General features: G+C 35.9%; 1 protein-coding gene across 1 annotated transcript; it reads left to right on the top strand.

Moving 5' to 3' along the window:
- Positions 1-8,847: 8,847 nt before the first annotated feature.
- LOC147498825 (Transducin/WD40 repeat-like superfamily protein) lies at positions 8,848-20,351 on the top strand. Its single transcript, XM_086560706.1, has 16 exons — positions 8,848-9,004; positions 9,085-9,276; positions 9,717-9,893; positions 10,357-10,762; positions 11,373-11,491; positions 11,613-11,690; positions 12,168-12,308; positions 13,518-13,562; positions 14,265-14,431; positions 15,799-15,877; positions 16,026-16,111; positions 17,118-17,247; positions 17,767-17,899; positions 18,578-18,744; positions 19,159-19,357; positions 19,865-20,351. The coding sequence occupies exons 1-16, from the start codon at positions 8,885-8,887 to the stop codon at positions 20,068-20,070; spliced, it is 2,445 nt and encodes an 814-aa protein (XP_086416832.1). The 5' UTR covers positions 8,848-8,884; the 3' UTR covers positions 20,071-20,351.
- The last annotated feature ends 1,040 nt before the right edge of the window (positions 20,352-21,391 follow it).

The following is a 21,391-nucleotide window of genomic DNA, read 5'->3' as shown; positions in this document are numbered from 1 at the left end:
GAGGTGATACACCCGCAGACAGGCGGTGAGTTCCAAGAAAAGAAGCGTGGTCGGGGAGGCATACCGATATGGTAGTGAGTTCTATGTGAGAGGTGTTGGTCGGGTCGAGACACATTGTGGGCATGGTATTGAGTTAAAGAGAGAGAGCGGGGGGATGAGAGCGATTGGAGTTCTACGAAAGGAAAATGAAAGGGTGAGACACTCTACAAATATAGTAGTGAGTTATGTGAAAGAGAGCTTATGATGGCGAGGAGACACTCCGTTGGACATAGTGGTGAGTTCTCCGAAGGAGAGATGGTGGTGGTGAGGTGATACACTCCACGCAGGCGGGGCGGAGTTCTCTCAAGGAGAGATGGTGGCTAGGGTGATACACCCCAGACATTGGGCAATGAGTTCCGAAAGAAGCGGTGGCTAGGGGAGGCATACCGCTGATATGGTAGGGAGTTCTATGTGAGAGGTGATGGTTGAGTTGAGACACATCGTGGGCATTGTATTGAGTGGAAGAGAGAGAGTGAAGGGGATGAGATAGTTGAATCCTACGAAAGGGAAATTAAAGGGTGAGACACTCTGCGGATATAGAAGTGAGTTATGTGAAGGAGAGATTATGACAGGGCTGAGACACTTCGCGGACATAGTGGCAAGTTTTCGGAAAGAGAGATGTTGGCTGAGGTGAGACACTCCGTGGACATAGTAGTGAGTTCTATGAAGGAGAGCTTATGGCTGGGTTGAGACACATTGTGGGCATTGTATCGAGTTGAAATGGAGAGAGCGAAGGGGATGAGATCCTTTGGGGATACGTTAATGGGGTATATGAACAAGAACTGATGGATTGAGTACTTCACAGACATACGGCCCAGTAGCAGAGTACATGGATACGAAATGTCCGGAGGAGGAGAAGACTACGTACAGTCACAGGATACTGTGGATATCTAGAGTTCAAAGAGAGAGACAAGGAAGTTTGAAGACTTCTCAGGTCCACCGTCGTCATCGTCGCCGAACCCGAGATGGGGCAAATGTAGTAGCCATATTCAGGAATGTATCACATAAGTACTGGCCCAAGAGATAAGGCCCATACCATAGTATGTATTGGGCCCAGAGAATAGGCCCAGGACCATACTATGTCCCATGAGTAAAACCTAAGAGAGGGATATAAAAAGAAGAGTAAAGAGGAAGAAAAGGGGAGGGCAATGAATGGAGGCATAGAAGGGTGAGGAGAGAGAGATGAACTACGGCGGCTTGATCCCGAGATGGGTACGTAGGCAACCGAATTGGTGCAGCCGATCCAAAATATAGAGTGAATGTGAGTAAAGTTAGAGATGGGCGAGATTCGCGGTAAAGTGGTTGTAACAAATTCAAAAGACCAACATAAATGATTATTGTTTATATATGGTATCTTCGACCATTAAAGCAGTAATATAATTCGACCATTAAAGCAGTAATGTAATTGAGAAATAGCATTAAAAGACCATCTCAAGGTTAAACGGGTATTTCTATTTAGTCTATAGGGTTAAATGAGTTAAAAGACCATTCTTAATCTTTCCTTGGCAATAGTTTCTTAGAATTCCTTAGACTAACGAATTATTCAACTTTAATATATAAATGGTGAAAAGAATAAATTTTAGCATTGGGAATGTTTTATTAAATAGTTTTCTTTGTTTCTATGTTAGATGTAAAAGTGCATGTGAACATGAGTTCATGGGATTTACGCTAAAACCTTGGCTTTCAAAATAATTCTTACACTGACCTTCTCCAGTATGACCAGAATCACAAGGCGTGTCTCCTTTTAGTCTTTCAACCTCTTATAGCAAGTTTTCATGGTTTCTCTTTTCTCAATGGTGAACCACCTCTGGAATCCTTTGAAAGCAATATATCTATTCAAGGTAATTATTTCTCATTAGTTGTTCTTTCAAAGTGTAATTCCCATCAGCCATTGTTGAGGAACTTTGAAGGCAAATTGCCACCTGTTAATTCTTTGTATCATGGTTGACTTGAAAGAGCAACATAATTTGCAAAATGTTGTTAAAGCGAGCTAATAAAATAGTAGTGCGTGCATTCATTTAGTTCTTTTGCATTCTTAGTATCTGGATTTATTGTGATTACTTTATTGAATTATTGCTCTCTTTTTTTATTAGCCTTAGTTGGACAATGTCAGGTACTTATTAGGCTCAATTTGAATTGTTTGTGAAATCATGTACTTTTTAAAATTTAGCATTATATTTTTGGAATTTGATATTGAGAAACTTTAGATTTGAAAAAACAACATTCTCTATTCTTGAAGCTTTGGCAAGTTTTTCTTGCCATTTGTTATCGGCCATATAGCCCGGACATAACCACTTTTTGCTATCATTGATGTTGGTTGAGTTCTCAGATTCACTTGGTGTCAAATAAAAAAAGGTTGGAATGGAAACTAATCATGAGATACAAAAAGAACAGCCCACAATTTCTTTATAAATGATCTATTGCCTTTTTCTTTTTCTGCTTTATATACTAATGTAGCTCTGGATTGAGTTTCATTTTACAGTTTTGGGATGGGCCACTCTCCTGACTGCCGAAGTTCTACTGTTAGTGTGCTTACTAGGATGACATTGGCATTCCAGCAAACTCTGTGGTTGAGGCTAGACATCTTTGGCAGGTCGGTACATCTCAAATCTCCATCACGTTAAAACATCATTAATACCAACAAAGGCATCACCTTATCAAAAATGTTTGCTTATATCTATTTATTGTTCATTGTTTCATGACCGTTCTTTATTCATAGGCTTTTAACAGAATGTGTGTTGCTTCTACAATGAGCTTTTATAGGGGACTGAACACTCTCGAGCAGAGAAAGGGAACATAGGCTAAAACCTTGGCTTTCAGAATCTGTTTCTTGATAGGAAACTAGCCTAGTGGCAGTTAAGGCGAAATTCAAAAGTGAGACATGGCAACCCAACTTTTCAAGTAGCTTACGGGTAACAAGCCTGTTAACACTATCGTCATCCTCTAAGAAAATAGTTGGGGCGTGGGTCTTTTGATGATCCTCCAGGTTCAATGAAGCTAGCACCAACTGATGATTGGAGTTGAAACTGAAGAATGAGGGTCACACTTTGCATAAGGCCTTGAGAATTCGGGACTACCTAAATATTACCTCTTAGATATGTAATTTATCTCTTAGCCTGGACGTAGATTGAATTTAGTCTGTAGAATTGGGATATCCAATCAGGTGACGCACTGCCATTCAAGTATTGGAAGCGGTTTTGATTCGTATCCAAAGCTTGGAACACTTTATTTACCTAAAACTATACTAAAACTATACGGTGATTGTAATTAATACTCTACATCATTGGTTGTAATCGTAATTGGTGAATAAAACAAATTTATGTAGCAAGTCCGTGTACTTTTCTCATGGCACTTGGACGCCAAGTTCTAAAAAATGTTGGGCTCCTCTAATGTTACTTATAATGCAGCCAAATTGATAAGGAGGATGGTCATGTTTGTGACTAAATCATGGTTGAAGCAATGTTTTCTTTGTACGTTTTATTAGTATAGATAAAAGATGTTTGAAAATTTGGCAAGGAGAGCTCCAGATTTCAATTGGATTGCTTTGTTAAATGGTTTGTAGTTGAAGTTTGAACTTTGAACACTTTTGGTACTTCAAATGCTTATAGCCTTATACATACATTGTTGTGTTTCTTGGTTGTTTGCAGATTGATTAAACATACCCAAACCCAAAATTTAGCTAGGACTATCAATACTAAGGTTGGTGCTCTTTGGATTTGGAAAACCATCAATACTCATTGTATGAATTTGCATTTCTAGATTTAATCAATGTGAGTTCACAGTCATTGCATTTTTTGTTCAATATCTTAATGCTTAAGAGCATTTGATTTTCTACAATGTGGAGCCAATTAATTATGGAATTGATGATCCCCACCTTGCTATTGCTTTTGTAGAACAGTTTCAAATCATAGGTAACTCCAAAGGTTATTTTTGTTTTCTTTGATTATTTGAGCTAGATGCTTAGTGAAGTGTATGCCAGTCACATCAGAGAAGCATTTTTGGTGAATATAGCTTCTTAGTTTTGATGTGGATGCTATGGTTTAATTATCATTGGATAGCACTTGGTGTTGTAGTAGAAAATCCGAACTTTTGTTTATCAGGATTTAGGAAACCAGGGAATATATTTGACGTGCAAACATACATGTTATAATGCCCTCAGACTAGCTTACTTTCAATGCCAAATATATGTAGATCACGAAGAGAAAAAATAATAAATTCTTGAAGAGAGAAGTGTTACCATAAGGAAATTCATTAATCAAATTTACTTGGACTCATCTTTGTTCATCTTGATTTGTTTGTGGAGTTGAAAAGGCTTCACAGATTAACTCACTTGCATACATGATTGCATCTCTATTAGGCCAGGGTTGTATTTTGATCGGCTTGCATCCTGATTTTTTTTATCTTTATTAAATTTGCTTTTGATGAGTCGCTAACATGGAATAACTTCTCTATCAGATGGAGCACATCTTTTGCCTAGAAGGTTAACAAATGGGCTTATGCATTAAAATCAAACAAAAATAAAAGCCTACAAATTAACAGGCCGAGACATAATGGGTTTAAAAAACTAGGCCCGACTACATTATTTGGGTTAAAAAGCAAAAATAATTTTCAAACCAAAAATCAATTATACATGAAATTGTTTATTATTTATTTAAAAGTAAAGGGTTATAATTCAAAAATCAAATCAATACATATATTATTTATTAACATTAACAATCAATGTACATGTATTATTTTTTCAAATGGACTTTGATCATTAAATATCAATGTAGCAGGCCCAACCATAGGTCGGGCGTAAAAGCTAGTTTCTTCAAGGGGCAGATCTTCTCCGCTCGGGTGGAAAAGTTAAACTTTTACACCTTACATAAATAAATCGACATTTGTCCATTAACACCCAAACTGAAGGGTAGTAACGGTGTTATATTAATTTAATAAAAAAAATAAAAAAAACAAATCACTAAAAATACGGAAAGATTATGCTTATTTTCATGTTCTTCATGAAAAAGAAGTCGTTGCATTCCTCATGTTTTTGCATTCTATTGTTGCATGCCATAGAATTACGATAACATATCATTTGATGTTGATGACAATGCAACAATATAAAATAAAAATGAAACCATGTTCGGAACAACACAAGCAGCAACATCAGTCACTGCCTTCAAACTAGCTTAGTAGAAAATATAAATTAAACCATGTGTGAATTGAAGAGAAGGCTAGGGACAAGGCAATCCAATATGGGATCAATAATTTGTCTGAGTTTGAATTGAAGATCGAGGTGCTGAAGAGAGATCTGAAAGAGATGTTTGGTGGAGAACAAGATGGAAAAAGTGTTTCAAGTGATGAAAATGGATATTGTGCTAGCTACTATTGTGAATCCGAAGATGTTGGGATGAAAGCTTCTACCAAGGCTTTGAGAACCAATTTCAAAGAATTAGATGATGTGTATGTTTGGCAAGCTCTCTTCCATCAACACAAAATGTGGCCCTCTTCCAGTCTTCCATCAACACAAAGTGGATCATCGAAATATTTCCCTTATCACATTTTTTGCTGCAAAATCATTCAATGAAACTTTCAAAATTAATTTTATTTAAAAATTCATTTTCAATAGATATTAGCGCTAGCTCATTTAGTCTTTCTTGTGACATAGTTAATCTAAGATATGATTTCAATAATTTTAATTTTGAAAAACTTCTTTCTGCAGGCACGACAGTAATGGGAACAATCAACAAAATTCTATAAGCTATGCATGAATTCTAATCAACAAAATTCTATAAGTAACGAGAGTGAGGAAATAAATATCAACAATTCTAATCTATACTAAGGCATGAACAAGTTAATGTGCAATAATTAAATGAAGTAACTTCTTGGGATGGAAGAAATAGATGAATTTCTTAAGGATGAAGCCAATGACCACAACTTTGTGGATTCAACCAAGCTAGATGTAGAGTTCTCAAGAGTGTGTGAGGATTCACCACCAACCAACCACCATCCACCATCTACCATAACTAAGCCATCAATTCCTCCACCATTTCAAAAGAACCTCAAATTTGCACTTGAGCCTTTTGCCTCAGAGATCATTTATAATTTTTTCAACCCTCACAGTGACAAGTTTTTGCCTAGCACACAATCCCATGAGTACACCATTCTTGTAGTTTAGAGCCAAGCTTTGACTGAGTGTAGTGAGAAACTTAGTTTGTCTTATTTTCATCATCTGAGCCTCATGAAAGACATCAAGATCCATACTTCATTCATTTCTCACCAAAAGTATCACTAGTTCATTTTTTGGGTTATTCTAACTCTTTAAAATAGCTACAACATGATGGTTTGCATATGTTCTTTGATGGATTGCATAAGTTTTCATTCATTCTTCTACATGATTATTTCCAATTATACCACTTCATTTTGTTTGGGGGTGCATTTAGTATCATGTTTTTATGGTTAGACTCCCAACTCTTTCGACTATTAGTTTATAGTTGACCACGCATCATCCATCTTGTGTCACCACAGTTTATTGCTTGTTTGGGGGTGTGCACAATCTTGGGAATCGACATAAAACGGCCCCACATTAAGTCTAGGGAATATGACTTTAAAAGACCCATATAATTTTTTGTAACATACCACCTTTCTGGAGTGTAGGCCACAAAAATTTTCAAACTTACAAAGAGTTTTCAAATTTTGTTTGGGGGTGGAGTATTTTGGTCTTTCAACTCAAATCTTTTTGACACCCATTACATGTCATATTTACTCTAATAGAGTCTAGAGTCTAGGCTAGTTAGTTACATAATTTAATTGTGTTATTGAATTATTTCATGAACCCCCTTCTCCCAAATTGTTTAGGGGTGGTATATTTAATTGTAGCATATTGTACGTTTACGTATTAAAATTGCATGTATAAATATTGAAATATAGAAACCATGAGTCTTGTTGATTTAATTGGAATGCATAATGTAATTAGGTACCTTAATTTCGTGAAATGTCACTATTTCATGAAATTTAGGAAGCTAATCCTATATGATCCACGATATACGTATGCTTGATTTGTGAATGTATGGTATTATTTTATTTATGTTAGAGTCCGCTTATGTCCCAAGCACTGTTTATTATTTAATGTTATCCCCATAACGGGTGAAACTCATATAAGAGTTGCGTATGTTTTTATTTATTTATATTAGTATAGATTAACCTTCTTTTTCAGGTGCTCCCATTTACAAGCACTTTTCTATATATGGTACTCTCTATCATTTATTTTCATTCCATACTTTTGGGACAAAGCATGATTCTGTTTGGGGGTGGTATAGAAACATGTTGTAAATGTTTAAGCACATACTATGTTGTATATTACGTATTATTTGTCGTATAAAAATTAGAAAAGTATAAAAATCATAAAAATAGTTTATACTATGCACTTAGTGATAATGATATTGCTCCTTTATCCATGATGATATTAGTTTAAAAATCTCACGTAGTATTTGAATTAGGATTTAATTTTTAAAACTTAGATTAATATGTAGGTAATAGTCATTGCATCTTTTCATGAATATCTTGCATGAGCATCTATAATTATATTTGGCAGTATTTTTCTGAGACATATGTTAGAATACTTAATACATATCCTGTGAGCATCTAGCCAAAAAACCTCATATGAGTGATAACACAAGGGAGTAGTCAAATCCGAGTAGAGAAATCACATATCCATTTGCTTTATCAGCATACCATATTCTAAGCGAGAATTTAGGCTCTTTTTAGATCGATATAGTCAGAAATTCTGACCTAATTAAGTATATTTTCCGCTAGTCACCCCACTGAGCCTTTTCATTAGCATTTTCATAAACCACAAATCTCTTACCCAATAAAAAATAAAAAATAAAATTAGTCTACCTATTGAATAAGTCTAAGAAATAAGATGAGGGAAGAAAAGAGAAGAGAAAAACCTATGTAAACAACACCGTTTCCCCTACTTTTCTTCTTTTTCAATAATACTACAAAATATCGCAAAATATCGGGTAGGGTAAAATCCAATATAAAAAAGACGACATATTAAACAGTTGGATTAAGAGTGGCGTTTGGCAACTGAGACTGGAAACTAATTAGGAATAGAATGGAGTTGGAACTTGGAAACCATTGGAATGGAATCTACTAGAATAAAATTTGATTCCAACTTACAAAATGTGTGTTTGGCAAACATTAATAAATCATCGGAATTCAATTCCTATTTAAATTAATGTGTTTGGTTGACGTATAGAATCTTCAAATAGACTCAAACTTTTGGTTTATTTCATTTTATTTTATTTATTTTCCTCATTTTCGGATTAGAAATAAGAAACTAATTTCCATAGTCTAGGATTCTTTTGGATTAATAGAGGACTCTCAAAGACTTAATAAAAAGAATTGGAGCCCGTTTAGAATTCAATTATATTGGATTTCATGCCTCAAAACAGACCAAAAATGAGTGGTCTACCAAAAATTCTAGTTAATTCCACTCCTCAAGTCCAATAACTAGATAATAATACCGTTTCCCCCTATAGATACATGAACACATATTAAATCACGTGCAATTTTCAAAAAAATTGAAAATCCGGACCACAAGTCTTTCAATAATCCAATACGGATAATGGGATTGGTATTAGTGTAGTAAGGCAATTGAAAACGGATTTGGGGTTCGGTTTTGAACTCTTTGGTCGGTCCAGGTTTAGCCCACTTACATGTGTTTCAAGCCTGGCATATTCAAAATCCCACCGAAATGGAGTCGACATTTCAATAACTAACGTACGAAATTTAGGGGTTAGGGTTTAACAAATCCTCTTTTTCTTTTGTCTTTCATATTTGTATCCCAAAGAAAAAAAAAATGATTACAGGTGGAGAAAGTTTAGTTTCTTCTCCACCAGCATTTTCAAACGATGGAAAAAAACTACTTGTTTGTACTGGAAACACTGTTTCTATTTACAGCACTTCAACTACCATGCTGGTAATTCAAATATTTTCAATTAAAGTTTCTAACTTTGGGTTTTTGAGAGTGATATTTATAATTTTGTTTGGTTTTTGCAGATAAATGAGCTGGAAGGGCATAAAGGAGATGTGACTAGTGTGATAGTTTTACCAAGTGGTTCTAATAGTACTGCTAGTAAAATATTGTGTTATTGTTGGACTAGTTCACTTGATGGTACTATTTGTTATTGGGATTTTTCTGTTGCTGAATTGATTAGAAAAGTTGATATTCGATGGCCCGTTTTCTCCATGGTAAGTTGGATTGTGTTGTTCAATTACGAATTAGGTAAAATGTGATTTTGGGTCTCGATGTTTAATTACTACTATTAAGTCAATGTGGGTGGTGTATTGACCAAAGGATCAAGTAGTATTAGTATTTTCATTCGAAGTCACAAGTATTTTCCACTTGGACATCTGCTGGAACTCTATATATGTATGTTTGTACGTGTCTTGTGTGTCCATGTGAAGTTTGATACTGATTTCTTAGCACATGTTATGACGCCTTTTCAACGTTGTTGAATAGTTTAGTTTTCTAAATAACTCAAATTTTCTTCGGAAGCGACCCCTTTGCTTAGGTTATGAATCTGAATTTTGTTTATAAACTGGCTTTATGATTTTTTTTTGCTGATACTTAATCTATTTGGTAAGTTGGGTCAAGTGGCAATAATCTTGAACTTTGTCTTGATTTTCAGGTGATTCCAAATATAATTGCTACACCAATTGAGAGCAAGGGGAAACCCTCTGATCTGTTTGCTTTTGTTTCTGTCAAAGATGCCAGTAAACCTGATGTTGGGAGTAAAAGTTTGCTTGGACAAATCTGGAAGTGCAACTTATCGAAGTCTTCTCTAGTTGGTGGAGTATTGGCAGAGGTACTTTCAGATGGCTCTTGTCCATACTTTATATGTTTTTGGTGATTAAGTTTACTTTATATGGATTTTGACTAGGCATATAGTTGTAATCTGTAAACAAGCACTACTTCACTATAAGAACTAATTTAGTTAAACAATGAAAAAAAAAGTAGATTTTCTTAGTACCAATGAATTTTCCTTGAGAGGTTTAAGTTGTCCTATGGAAAGGAATTGAAGCATTATAAAAACTTATTTGGAAAAATTATGTCAGATATGAGCGTTACTGGATTGAATTTGAAAGTACAGTGCTCTGTCCTCCCAATATTTTATAGTAGAGTTTTGTCTTCTCCATGAAGATCGTTTGTTAAAATAACAATTGAAGATTGTTGTCAACTACATAGCTTTATTTGTTTTTAATTTTATAACGTACGCCGAGTATGAGATTTTGGTATGATTGTTGAACGCATCTGTGTTTTTTTTGTAGACTGGATACCCTGAGTTTATCACCATCAGTGCCTCTGGGGAATATTTTGGTATCCGAAACAAGCACAAGGTTCACCTATGGAAAATCCTAGCGAAGGACTCCAAGTATGATGTGAAGAAGATGAAGTTGCATCACACAAAGAGCTTTTCAGTTCTTGCTTTCCATCCAAAGGAGAGAATTTTAGCTGCAGGGGATGTAACTGGGAGAATTTTGATTTGGAGAGATTTTGGAAACAGAGAATTTTCTGGAAGTGGAGTAACAAAGAAGGGAAGAGTGCTAAAGAATGAAGAAGAAAGGCCTGGGGTGAGGGAAGGTGATGATGCTGACTCCTGCACAACTTGGCACTGGCACCCATCTGAAGTAAAAACTCTATCATTTTCCTCTGATGGAGCTTATTTATACTCAGGTAAGGCTAAAACTTACGGCTTTACAATGACACATTCATGTGGTAGTTTCTAAGTTTGTGGGAACTGAAGGGAGTTGGGGTGAAATCAATGGTTTACATTGCTCACCTAGACTATATGGCATACACAAAGTTTGGATGATCGGATCCTTCTGATCCATTGCATATCACTTTTTAAAAATGGGGTAGATTTTTATGAAAGAATCATATGGTCTGAAGGGATGATTGTGGCTTTCAAAACAGATCCTTACATGACGTAAGGTGGTGCTTTAACCCTGGGCTCTAAATGAATAGTTCCATATTCTTTCACAGAATTGTTTTGGTACACCGTCCTGACAAATTTATTAGTGATCTATTCTTCTAGCATGGTAGATTTGGAAGTCCATGAGTTTTCCGGGACGATTGGCTCCTCGTGAAAGCTAACTATGTCTTCAATTATCAAAAAAGAATATGTAACTATAGTAGCTTAGAGGACTTTAGTATTTAACTGGTAATAAATGCCCTTTAATTATAAACAAATTAAACAGCTTGTTATGGATAACTCCTAGCTCACGAACAGTATAGCTATTTTGAGTATGTTCTGACAATTTTTGGGATCTGTATTCATAATTAGGTGGAAAGGAAGGAGTTCTTGTGGTTTGGCAGCTTGAGACTGGGAAGAAGAAATTTCTGCCGCGCATTGGGGCCCCACTTTTATATTTTACAGAATCTCAAGACCCTTCTCTATCATCCGTGAGAACTTATTTCAACTTCAGTGTAGATATGGCAATAACATTCTCTTTTCTATATCGATTCCGTAATGGATTCAGTGGAACATAACGTGATCCAACTTACTGAAGTTATTTATTTTCAGGTATCTTGTGCAAATAATCGAATTCATTTACTGAAAATGCCTTCCACGGAAATCATAAAGTCCATATCTGGCATTGAGGTTTGTCTCAGCCATAGTTCTACTGTTCTTTGTTCTTTACAATATGTACATTTACTGTGGTACCATAGCATAGTTGTAGTTTGACACGCCAGACAAGTGGTCCCACTTATGATTGGCAGAGCTAATTCTGTGTCTTTGAATCAATATGAAAGATTTGCAAAGAATGGGGAAGTATGAAGCTGCAAAAATAATTATAAGTGGGATTATATTTAACGTACTACTGCTAACATAGTCAGCATTTTAGTGCATTCCAATTGCGATTTAAATTCCGCCGGGGGGGGGGGGGAGGGGGGTGGGTCACTATGGCCTCTCGGGAGATATCCCTTATAACTCTAGCATACTAGTTATCAATGAAATTTATATGCTTTCCATCTACACTATGGTCCCTTTTGTGGCATTGCTTTAGTTCCTTATGTATTGTGCAATGGAATTAAGACCCAATATACTTCTAATAACTTCCGACTTTTGTATGTTCAGCTTCCTTGTTCTTTTCCAGAGATCTATGGAGGTTTACGTGGGGGGGTTGTGTTTGATCACAGTGCCGGTTTGGTTGTTGTTCAGACGGAAAGCTATAGCATACAGTTCTACAGTTTGTTTGACAATCGTGAAATTTCACAGGTAGATAGGTTAATCTCATAAAAAACCCTGTTTGCATTCAATATGTTGGTTAGATTTCCATGTTTAGGCTATTGACGTTTGATTTTTTTTTTTGGAAGTTTCTCGTGCTTGAAGCGAGTTTTTTATTATTCTATGTTTTCATTTAGGGTTTGGCCTTCGTTATTTACCCTACATTGTAAGTTTAGCTATCGTTGAGGATTATTTTCTAGCCTTCTTTATGAAGCATGATGTTCATCTTGACACCTTGGATTGTTTGGATTTAAATCCAACATATAGTATGTCATTTGAATAGTCATTGGTTGGAAAGATCAATTGAAATAAAAGATGGCTACTTCAGTACTTCAACACATCTCTAAATCATTAACAACCTGCACATTTTGGAGCTAACCAACTCTCTATCTTTCTCGGACATGAACACATACACCTGCCCACAGACTTGCAGTAATGGATCCCATATGGAGATCAGTTGGGTTGATTTTGTTGCTCACAATGTTCTTATGCACATCATCCTTGCACATATCGTCTTTATCCCAAGTTACATGGACACGGATACGAGTGTCTGACACAGTGAAATATAAAAAAAAAATGAGGTATATCACATTCAATGTGTCCGACACGGACACTTGGATACGTATCCGACGCAGATTATTTTTCAATTATGGCGTGTCTAGTAAAACTTACGCTTCATCTAATATTTTGCTTCAGCCAGAGGAGGGCTAAGTTGAATACCATGGGCTGTTTGTTTCATTGTTTACTTGAACTCTGCATGTGTTTTAATCGAAGAACCTCCAGATTATTGATTAGTTGTTAGTGATGGAGGTTGGACCCATTCCTAGGTTGTGGTTCAACCCTCCAACAACCTTAGCACCTCATCCGAAGGACAAGTCAGTTGGACCTATCTAGCTTTCTAAACTAAATGCAGATTTGAAAAATTAAAATTCTGATTGTCCCTTACTAGTGATCTAGAGTGTTATTCCTTTTTGTTTTTTTTTTTTTTTTTTGGAGGATTGAAGAAACCTTACTTTTCTGTTGTCAGAAATCACACTGAGAAACTCATTGCTAAATACAATCTCTTTGCTAAAAGTTTATTTTCCCCATAAATCAGCACTTAATTTCACCACCATGACACGGGCTGGGAGTGTCAAGATTTCGCTGGTTTTCTCAAAGTGTATATTTAATCGTAACGAGTTGAAATATGCTATTTTGCAGATCCAAGTTTGTGAAAGGAGCCATCAAGCTGACGATGAAGTCACGGTATGCAGAAGTATACTTGCCTTTCTTTGGTTGCTCTTTGTTTGTTTCTTTGCTGTGTTTCTCATCAGTATTCATTTTTTTTCAAGATGCCACACATCCACATACAAACGTAAAATGTTGTCTTCTCTCTATGACTATATACAATCAAAATGGCTGAAGTTCTGTAACAAGAAGTAATACTAGGTAGCAACTCTTGTCTCAGGAAACCATTAAGAGACAAATTATTTCCTTATTCCTATGTTCATTCCCAGTTGTGGACCAAAATTGCGTATCTTAGGAGTTGTTTCATTGTTGTCCTCAATCACGAAATGTTCCTTCTACGTGTGTTGAGATTGAGAAGCAATAATGTGCAACTTTTGTGGGTAGATCTGGTAATCTAAGACTAATGCTCTCAAATATGATTCAGTCAGAGAAAAGGTTTACAAAAATGAAATTTGTTGTAATTCAAAGTAACTAACAAAAATTGCTGACACAATCAATTGAACCGGCCTAGGAGGGTTTGTAGAATCTATCACGAGCCCCATTGAATTTCTTGTTGAAGATAACGGAGCCCAGGTCAAGGTCAATGTATCCCAGACAGCTTGAACCTCAAAGTGGACATTCGTTTAAGCCTTACACTTCTGAAATTCATATTTATTTAGTTTTGTTCATAATATTTGTCCTGTACATGAAGTTAAATTCAGTACTCTTTTGTGGTTGCAGTTAGTTTTGGCATTGACAGCTGTGTCCATGGATGGATCAAAACTTAGTACTGCTGAAGTTAAGCTTCCTGAAGAGGGGATTGGGGGTCTCGTTTGTCTCAAGTTTTGGGATTCGGGATCGCGCAAGGGAGAATTCATATTGTCTACAGTCATTTATGAGCCTCACAGGTTTCCTTGAATCTTATCCTCCAAAAGAATAGAAACAAACTGAAATTAACATTGACTTCATTACTTGGACATAAGCATGTCAATGTTGCGTCTGTCAAAGTGTCAAAAATTGATATGCCATTCTCTCTCTCTGTGTGCTCTATGTTATAACTATTACTACTATTATTAGTATCATTATTATTACTTCTTTATATAATTTTACCGATAAAAAAATTAGAACCATTGTTAGTATTATTAGCCTGAACCCAGAAAACCCTTTTACCCCTTAACTAGTATCCAAGTACAAGGAGTTATTTTTATGCTGGGTAGTTAAATCGCTACTCGATGGAGGTGCGAGTAGCGAGTAGGTCTACTCGGTCGGGGATTAATCGGGATTACTCGGCGATTTTTTTTAAACCGCTTACTTCGTCGCTACTTGGTGGAGGATGTCACTCGGGTCGGGATTAATCGGGATTACTCGAGATGTCTTCATTTTTATATGTTTATATGTAGCATGTACATGTGTGGCATACAACATTGTACAAAATTTTTGCTATCAATATGCTATAGAAATGTTGACATTGTCCATAGTTATTTGACTACTAAAGTTTCAAATATCATTGTTTTTCAATCTTTTATTTTCTTTAACTTGTCATAGTTACAAATGCAAAACATGGGTCGCACATTTTTTTTTATTTTTTTTATATTAAATTGTCATCAAGTATTCAAGTGGGTTCTCAAAAATCATAATACACTACATAGTGTTCACTGAACATATTTTGTGAAGATTATCGGGGAAAAAAAAATCGACGTTTGCATTTGTAAAGAGAGTGGAGAGTGGGCGAGTGGCAGACTGGAGAGGAGAAGAGAAAGAAAGAAAAAAAAAACGTAGAGAAGAAGAGACTGGAGAGAGTGAGAGACAGAGAGAAAAAGAAAAAAAGAAAGTGGAGAAAAAGAAAAAAACGTATTTGGAATTAGAGCTTGTTTTCACGGCTGGAATTGGAGAGAGGCTAGAGAAGAGGTTGGAATTGGAGCTTGTTTTCGCGGTTGGAGAAAAGCCCTAACTTGATTTCAGAAAAAGAAAAATCTTAGTTTTCTTTTATATACCGATTTATGGTGAGTAACTATTCGATTCCTCATAAATCGGTAACCACATTACTTTCGGCGATTTTGAACCCCGATCACTTACGGGGAGTAATTGGTTGGTCGGGTCGGCTAGGTACCGAGTAGCGATTCCCCACCAAGTACTCGTTGAGTACTCGCCGATTTAATAGCACAGTTTTTATGTAACAGCAAATCACCTGAACTGGCAATAAAATAAAATAAAATGGTGTGGTTAAAGATTTTGCTATTGTTTCTGAAATGTACTTCCATTTTTCACTCAATAGTGATGCTGGAATTTCTGCTCTGGCATTCCATCCTACCCGTGATATGGCTGTAAGCTCTTCCTTTGGAGGAGACTTCAAGGTAAAATTTGTTAGTCCTAGTGTAAGACTTTTATATTATGTAGCCTTTGGATGACGAATGATCTGTAGATGCTAGGTCTTCATTTGTTGTATTTCTATGTTCAGTTTTTAATAACAAATGTTTGTGTAAAATAATTTCAATTTCTCAGGTTTGGGTTCGCAGTTCCAGCATACGGAAAAAAGATCAAGTGCCTTCTAAATCTGGTTGGAGATGCCATTCAGTTGGTTCATACAAGTATGATTCTGCTTTGCTCTTTTAGTTTGTCTTTAATGAAGATTGTCATATATTTTCTCCACTCTCAAATGGAAATAATAACATACTCTCAAATGGAAATAATAACATACTTCTTATTGCTATTAAGTAAGCAGTAGAGACTGCAAAAGGTCCATTTATATTTTTTTCCACCAATGTACATCACAGATTATCTTTTAAGATAACATTTTATATAATTTACCATGTATGACTTATTGGCTTGGAACTTAACGAAATATAAAAATTCAGGTCAGTAAATGTGTTTTTAGATTTACATAATTCACAAAAGTTCCCATGTTTCAATATTGTGTGATTTTTGTCTATATACAAAAACTAGCCCTTTATTTTGGCCTTTTTCGGATTTTCATGGTATTTAACTTCCATACCGCATGGCAAATGCTTCCCCAACTGCCTTGGCCGTCAAGTTAAGGGGAGAATATCTCATAAAAGCTCAAGTAGCTAAAATTATACAAGTTCAACCGGATCCAGTCCTGTCTAAACATCCTATTGATAGGTGTAAATATACTGTGTTAGTTCTTTTAGAGTGAGACTGGGTAGCCATCTGATACAGCAGAAGTTTATTCTATTGTCTAGTAAGGAGAAATGAATATAATCTCTATGCTTAATGTTTTTCCAGTCAACCATTCTAGGCAATTAATGTTATATAATTGTTTGCAAGATAGAAAAATAAAAGAAAGCAAAGATGTTTTTCAAATTAGGCATGGATTGCAACTCCCAATCTGAATTTGAACAAATTAGGTGCACGTTCAAGAGAAAAAAGAAATAAAATTAAGCCGAAAAGCCTTGTCGCGATTTGAATTCTTCCATGTATTATGTTATGACTTGAGACAGAAATAACATGGGAGGTAAGTAGTTATTACCCCCACCTGTGCATGGCATAAAGGGAAACCATGTTGTAGGATGTGCAAATATTGTACCTTTTACCATTGTGTTACTCAATCATGATATAATGTGGTTTGATGTGCAGGAAAAGACCTATGACTGCTGTTGCATTTTCTGCTGATGGCTCTGTCTTGGCTGTGGCTGCAGAAACTATTATTACGTTGTGGGATGCTGATAAAAATGTCCTCGTCGCTGTGATTGGAGAGGCACTCGCGGTAAATAAAATTTGGATATTGTTTCCTGAACCTGGTTATTTCTGCTGATTTGGAAGGAAGATGATGGAATTAACTGTTTTCTTGTCTTACAATATTGTTGCTTCCACCTCAAAACCAATTGGCAATTATACACTATTACTTAGGCCAGATATGGAATTATACTTCATGTCTCAACACGCTCCCTCACGTGTCACATTACTTGAGCCTAACATGTGGACTAATATTATTGGGTGGCATGGAGAAACGGGCTGTTGGACCAAATTGAAATAGCTTGCTCATATACCATCTTAAACTTTGGAGCATCCAACTCAAAACCAATTGGCAAGGACAAGAACTTAAATAGTATTATGCAAGGCTTTAGACTCCCGATGTGGGATTATGCTATAAGTCTCAAATATATGTTGAACAAACTGAAATAACTAAAACAGAGCTGGTTTATGCAAGTCCTTAGACTACCTTTATTTTTTCTTGTGATCAGAGTGCACTAAGCCACTAATTGTCATATACATTTTTATACAGAAAATTGTCTCGCTATCTTTTGTTGGAAAGTCAGAATTCATTGTTTCAGCATCCCTGGATTCAGTAACACAGCTATCTGTTTGGAGTACATCAATGCTTTCTATGTCTTGGTCATATAAACTTCATGCAGAAGGTTTGTGTCTGCTTAGTCTCTTACACTGTTGAATGTTAATTGCGTCTTTGTTTCTTCAATTTATAGGATGAGTTAGAAGCCAGCCTTCCTCATAGATCAAAATGCTGCAACATACCGAAATAGCAGCAGAGATTTCAGAATCAGTATTGTAATTTCCGCTATCTAAATGTTCACTATCAAACAATGATGATACACATGCCTATCTTTTACCAGTTTGCCCTGTCAGGCTATCACCCATGAAAAGAAAATGTAACCTGCTGACATAGTGTTCGAAAATTTCAGAACTTACTGAGATTCAGAATCAGCTTGAAAATATTGTCTTGAAATTTTCCGTGTCGACATATCCATGGTATCAAATTAGCCCTTCGAGAATAATGTAAAATGCCAATAGTTAATTCACTCCTAATTAATTCAGATTTTTGTTTGGTCACCCAATAAGAATAACCAGTTTGTTTAAAGTGCTCTCTGATTTTCAAGGGCTTTCTGTCCTATATAGTTGAGATAATTGTCTTAAAATCTGTATACTCATGCTTATTTCTTAGCCTCGATAATGCTTGATTTCCATGTGCCCCTAGAACTGAAGCCGCCTACTTGAGAGTATTTTCCATTTTTCACGAGTAACTAGATATACTTAATAAATCAAACTGTTTTTTTTGTTGTTGTCTTTTTTTTTTGCAGCTGTAGCTTGTAGTAAAGACCGTTCTTGTTTTGCTGTTCTGGCTCTTATTCCCAATTCATGTAAACGGGGGGGTTCTAATGAGGAACCAGTGCAGGACAGAGATGGAGTAATCTTGTTATTCAATGTGGATGATCCAGTTCCTGTGTCCACTTGGTCTGTAAATAAGGTATAGTGTTTTGGTTTTCTATGCAGTAAGGAAGTTATTTATTATCTGTTTATGTCTAAGGATGGCAAACTCTAGTTTTTCTCCCAAAATCACTCTGCTTTGATGGTGGAGTTGCATCTGTTTATAACTTTATATACCTTGGTGAGCCTTGAAGAATCCTGGATGACTGTAGGCATTTTTTTTCCACACTACAGAATTGCAACTGCTTTTTGTTAAAAGAGAGGAAATCATTTTTTTTTCCCTTAAATTTTGTAATTCCGATAATCTATCAATTATCAAATGATTGTGGATGATGTCATGCATTTTTTTGGATTATGATCTCCTTGAGAACTTGCCCAGTAGCAGACTATCAGTTTATCTAGTTGAAAAATTTACATTTCTGACTATTTCTTCTATCTTATTTTCTTATCTCAGTCAAAGGGAGGGGGGATTTGCTTTCTTCAATCTACTCCATCTTCTCATGACGAAGAAGTATCGTATGAAGATCAACCTCCAGAATTGCTTGTATATATAAGTGGTGGCCATGAGTACGTCGTTTTTGATCCATACAGTAAAGATGATCTTAAAAGTAGCCGGAATCTTAAGAAGGGTCTTGTTCCCTCTGAAGAAACAGGTAATTCTTCCTCGCTGCTTGTATTTTTTAATTGATATTGCAACATTTCTCTAAACCAGTCTGATTTGCCAAAAATTTCTGGAGATGCATACTATAATATTATAATTTGAAATTATGCACAATGGAGTAAAGGACATTCAAGTTTCCTTATCCTCCAGGCCACAGTACATATATTCAACAATGAATATAGAGGGACACATGCACTTTACTATAAGAAGGTTCAGTTATGGAGGAAATATCATCTGACTTCATCGTTTAACCAGTATTCCTCAACTTTGACAGTTTTGATCTGTTATCTGGCCATCCGCCTTGAACACAAAACAATTAGTCCATGAATAAATCGAAACAAAGTAAATAGGATACGCTTGAACAGTCTCTCTGTGTGTCACCTTAGTTAATTGGGGAAAATTGAACTGGTTGTATCATAAGTTGTTTGGAACAAATTATACATAATCTTCAGTTACTTGTATTCTTATATAGTCTGACATGTACTTCTCTATAAAACAGGAAAGTATGGGTACACGTCTATTTATGGTGAGCTCCCCCAGTTCCATATTGAAAAAGAACAGACTCAATCAGTCCCATTCGTACCATCAGAAAGGCCATGGGAAACCATATTCAGTGGATCCTCACATGTTCTTCCGCCCCTTACAAAGTTGTGTTCAGTATTCTTGGAGTCGTTGCTAGAAAAGTTGCCAACAATTCAGGATTAGTTACATCCGCCTATCTTCAGAAGCATAGATATAATTTTTCCATGGGTGCTCTACCTGGACTAGGAAAATCCAAAAATTTCAGTGCCTTTGCGTTGAGATATTTGTAGAAGGGTTAGTTTTGTCGCGGATCTGAAGTCTGTACTGTATGAGTGTAGTTTTATTCCCCATTTGCTGTTTTCCATTTTGCAAGTGGATGATAATTTTGTTGATTAGAATATACTTTGTTAACGCCTGTAATATAATTCTATTTGTGGTTTTATGAAAGCTTGTCTCCTTTGGTCTATGTATTCAAAATTAAAATTTTGAATTAATGAAAGTTCTAGAAAGTAAGACAAGATTTTGATAAATGGCTGCTTAGATAGGCATTGAAAATTGAGTTTATGCGGACATATGGTTGAAATTTAACTAATCTATTGAAATATAACTTTTGAGTTCTGAGTACAAGTCATTTTGTTTCTTTCATTCTTTAAAGACCGTGCTTCAATGGACCGACTTAAACGTAGTTTCAATAAACATAGTTTCTTTCTGTAGACTGTTAATTGTTAGATTGTTTTTAATTCATACCGCTCATTTTGTAATCCGTCCTGCCATGGAAGCGGTTATCGGCAAAGTCGACGTCCAGAATTAAACCAATCTCCATCTTTTTCAGGCAAAACTTTAATTCACTTGGCCAAACTAGACCCAAGGCATGCCATATTAAATTAACGTCAGGGTTGAATATTGAATACAGAGACTGACAGTTTTAACTTGTGAGATAAAAAAATTCTATTGCCATTGTATTCTCAAAATCTCAAAAGGGTTGGGAGAGGGGGTATATCAACCAGTTGGTCCCTTGTATCTAATGTTTCATTGCTTCCAATGGCTCATTATCTGATCCACGTTGGATTCAACAGATTACACCACCCACATTCCATCCACACCATGGAAACGGAAGTTTTGAAGCTATGAGCCTATGATATACATTTACAAAATTAAGAAACATTATTTTTCTATAAAAGATAATTAAACATGACAAACCTTCCCCACCTCCAGGGTTGAGGCATGAGGTATGCTCAACGCATAGGTAGGGCCTCTGCAGTTCCTCCTCAAGAAATCATATCCAAAATCAATAACAAGCCTCTTTATAGGTCTTGTAGCTCCTCTTGCATGCTCGCATCCATCTGTGGACTTTTATCTGGCAACACAAACCTAACTCTTCTCTTTGGCCCCAGTGGGGATTGAATTTCTTTAAGCTCTGTTTGGCCTTCCATTTCAGTAGTATGATCTTAATTCTCATACATCTGAATCCCTTCACTGTTTGTTGAAGATGTCCCAACAACAG

Source organism: Coptis chinensis, chromosome 5, assembly GCF_015680905.1.
Source record: "Coptis chinensis isolate HL-2020 chromosome 5, ASM1568090v1, whole genome shotgun sequence".
In the NCBI taxonomy this organism is placed as follows: Eukaryota; Viridiplantae; Streptophyta; class Magnoliopsida; order Ranunculales; family Ranunculaceae; genus Coptis; species Coptis chinensis.
This window is presented reverse-complemented; position numbering and strand designations above follow the sequence as displayed.

What these genes read in the sequence shown, in the direction of transcription:
- LOC147498825 (XM_086560706.1), top strand. Translation starts at nt 8,885, where the DNA reads ATGATTACAGGTGGAGAAAGTTTAGTTTCTTCTCCACCAGCATTTTCA. An exon ending in TTGGTGGAGTATTGGCAGAG is followed by an intron (nt 9,894 to 10,356) that starts GTACTTTCAGAT and finishes TTTTTTTTGTAG; the next exon opens with ACTGGATACCCTGAGTTTAT. An exon ending in TGGAGCTTATTTATACTCAG is followed by an intron (nt 10,763 to 11,372) that starts GTAAGGCTAAAA and finishes ATTCATAATTAG; the next exon opens with GTGGAAAGGAAGGAGTTCTT.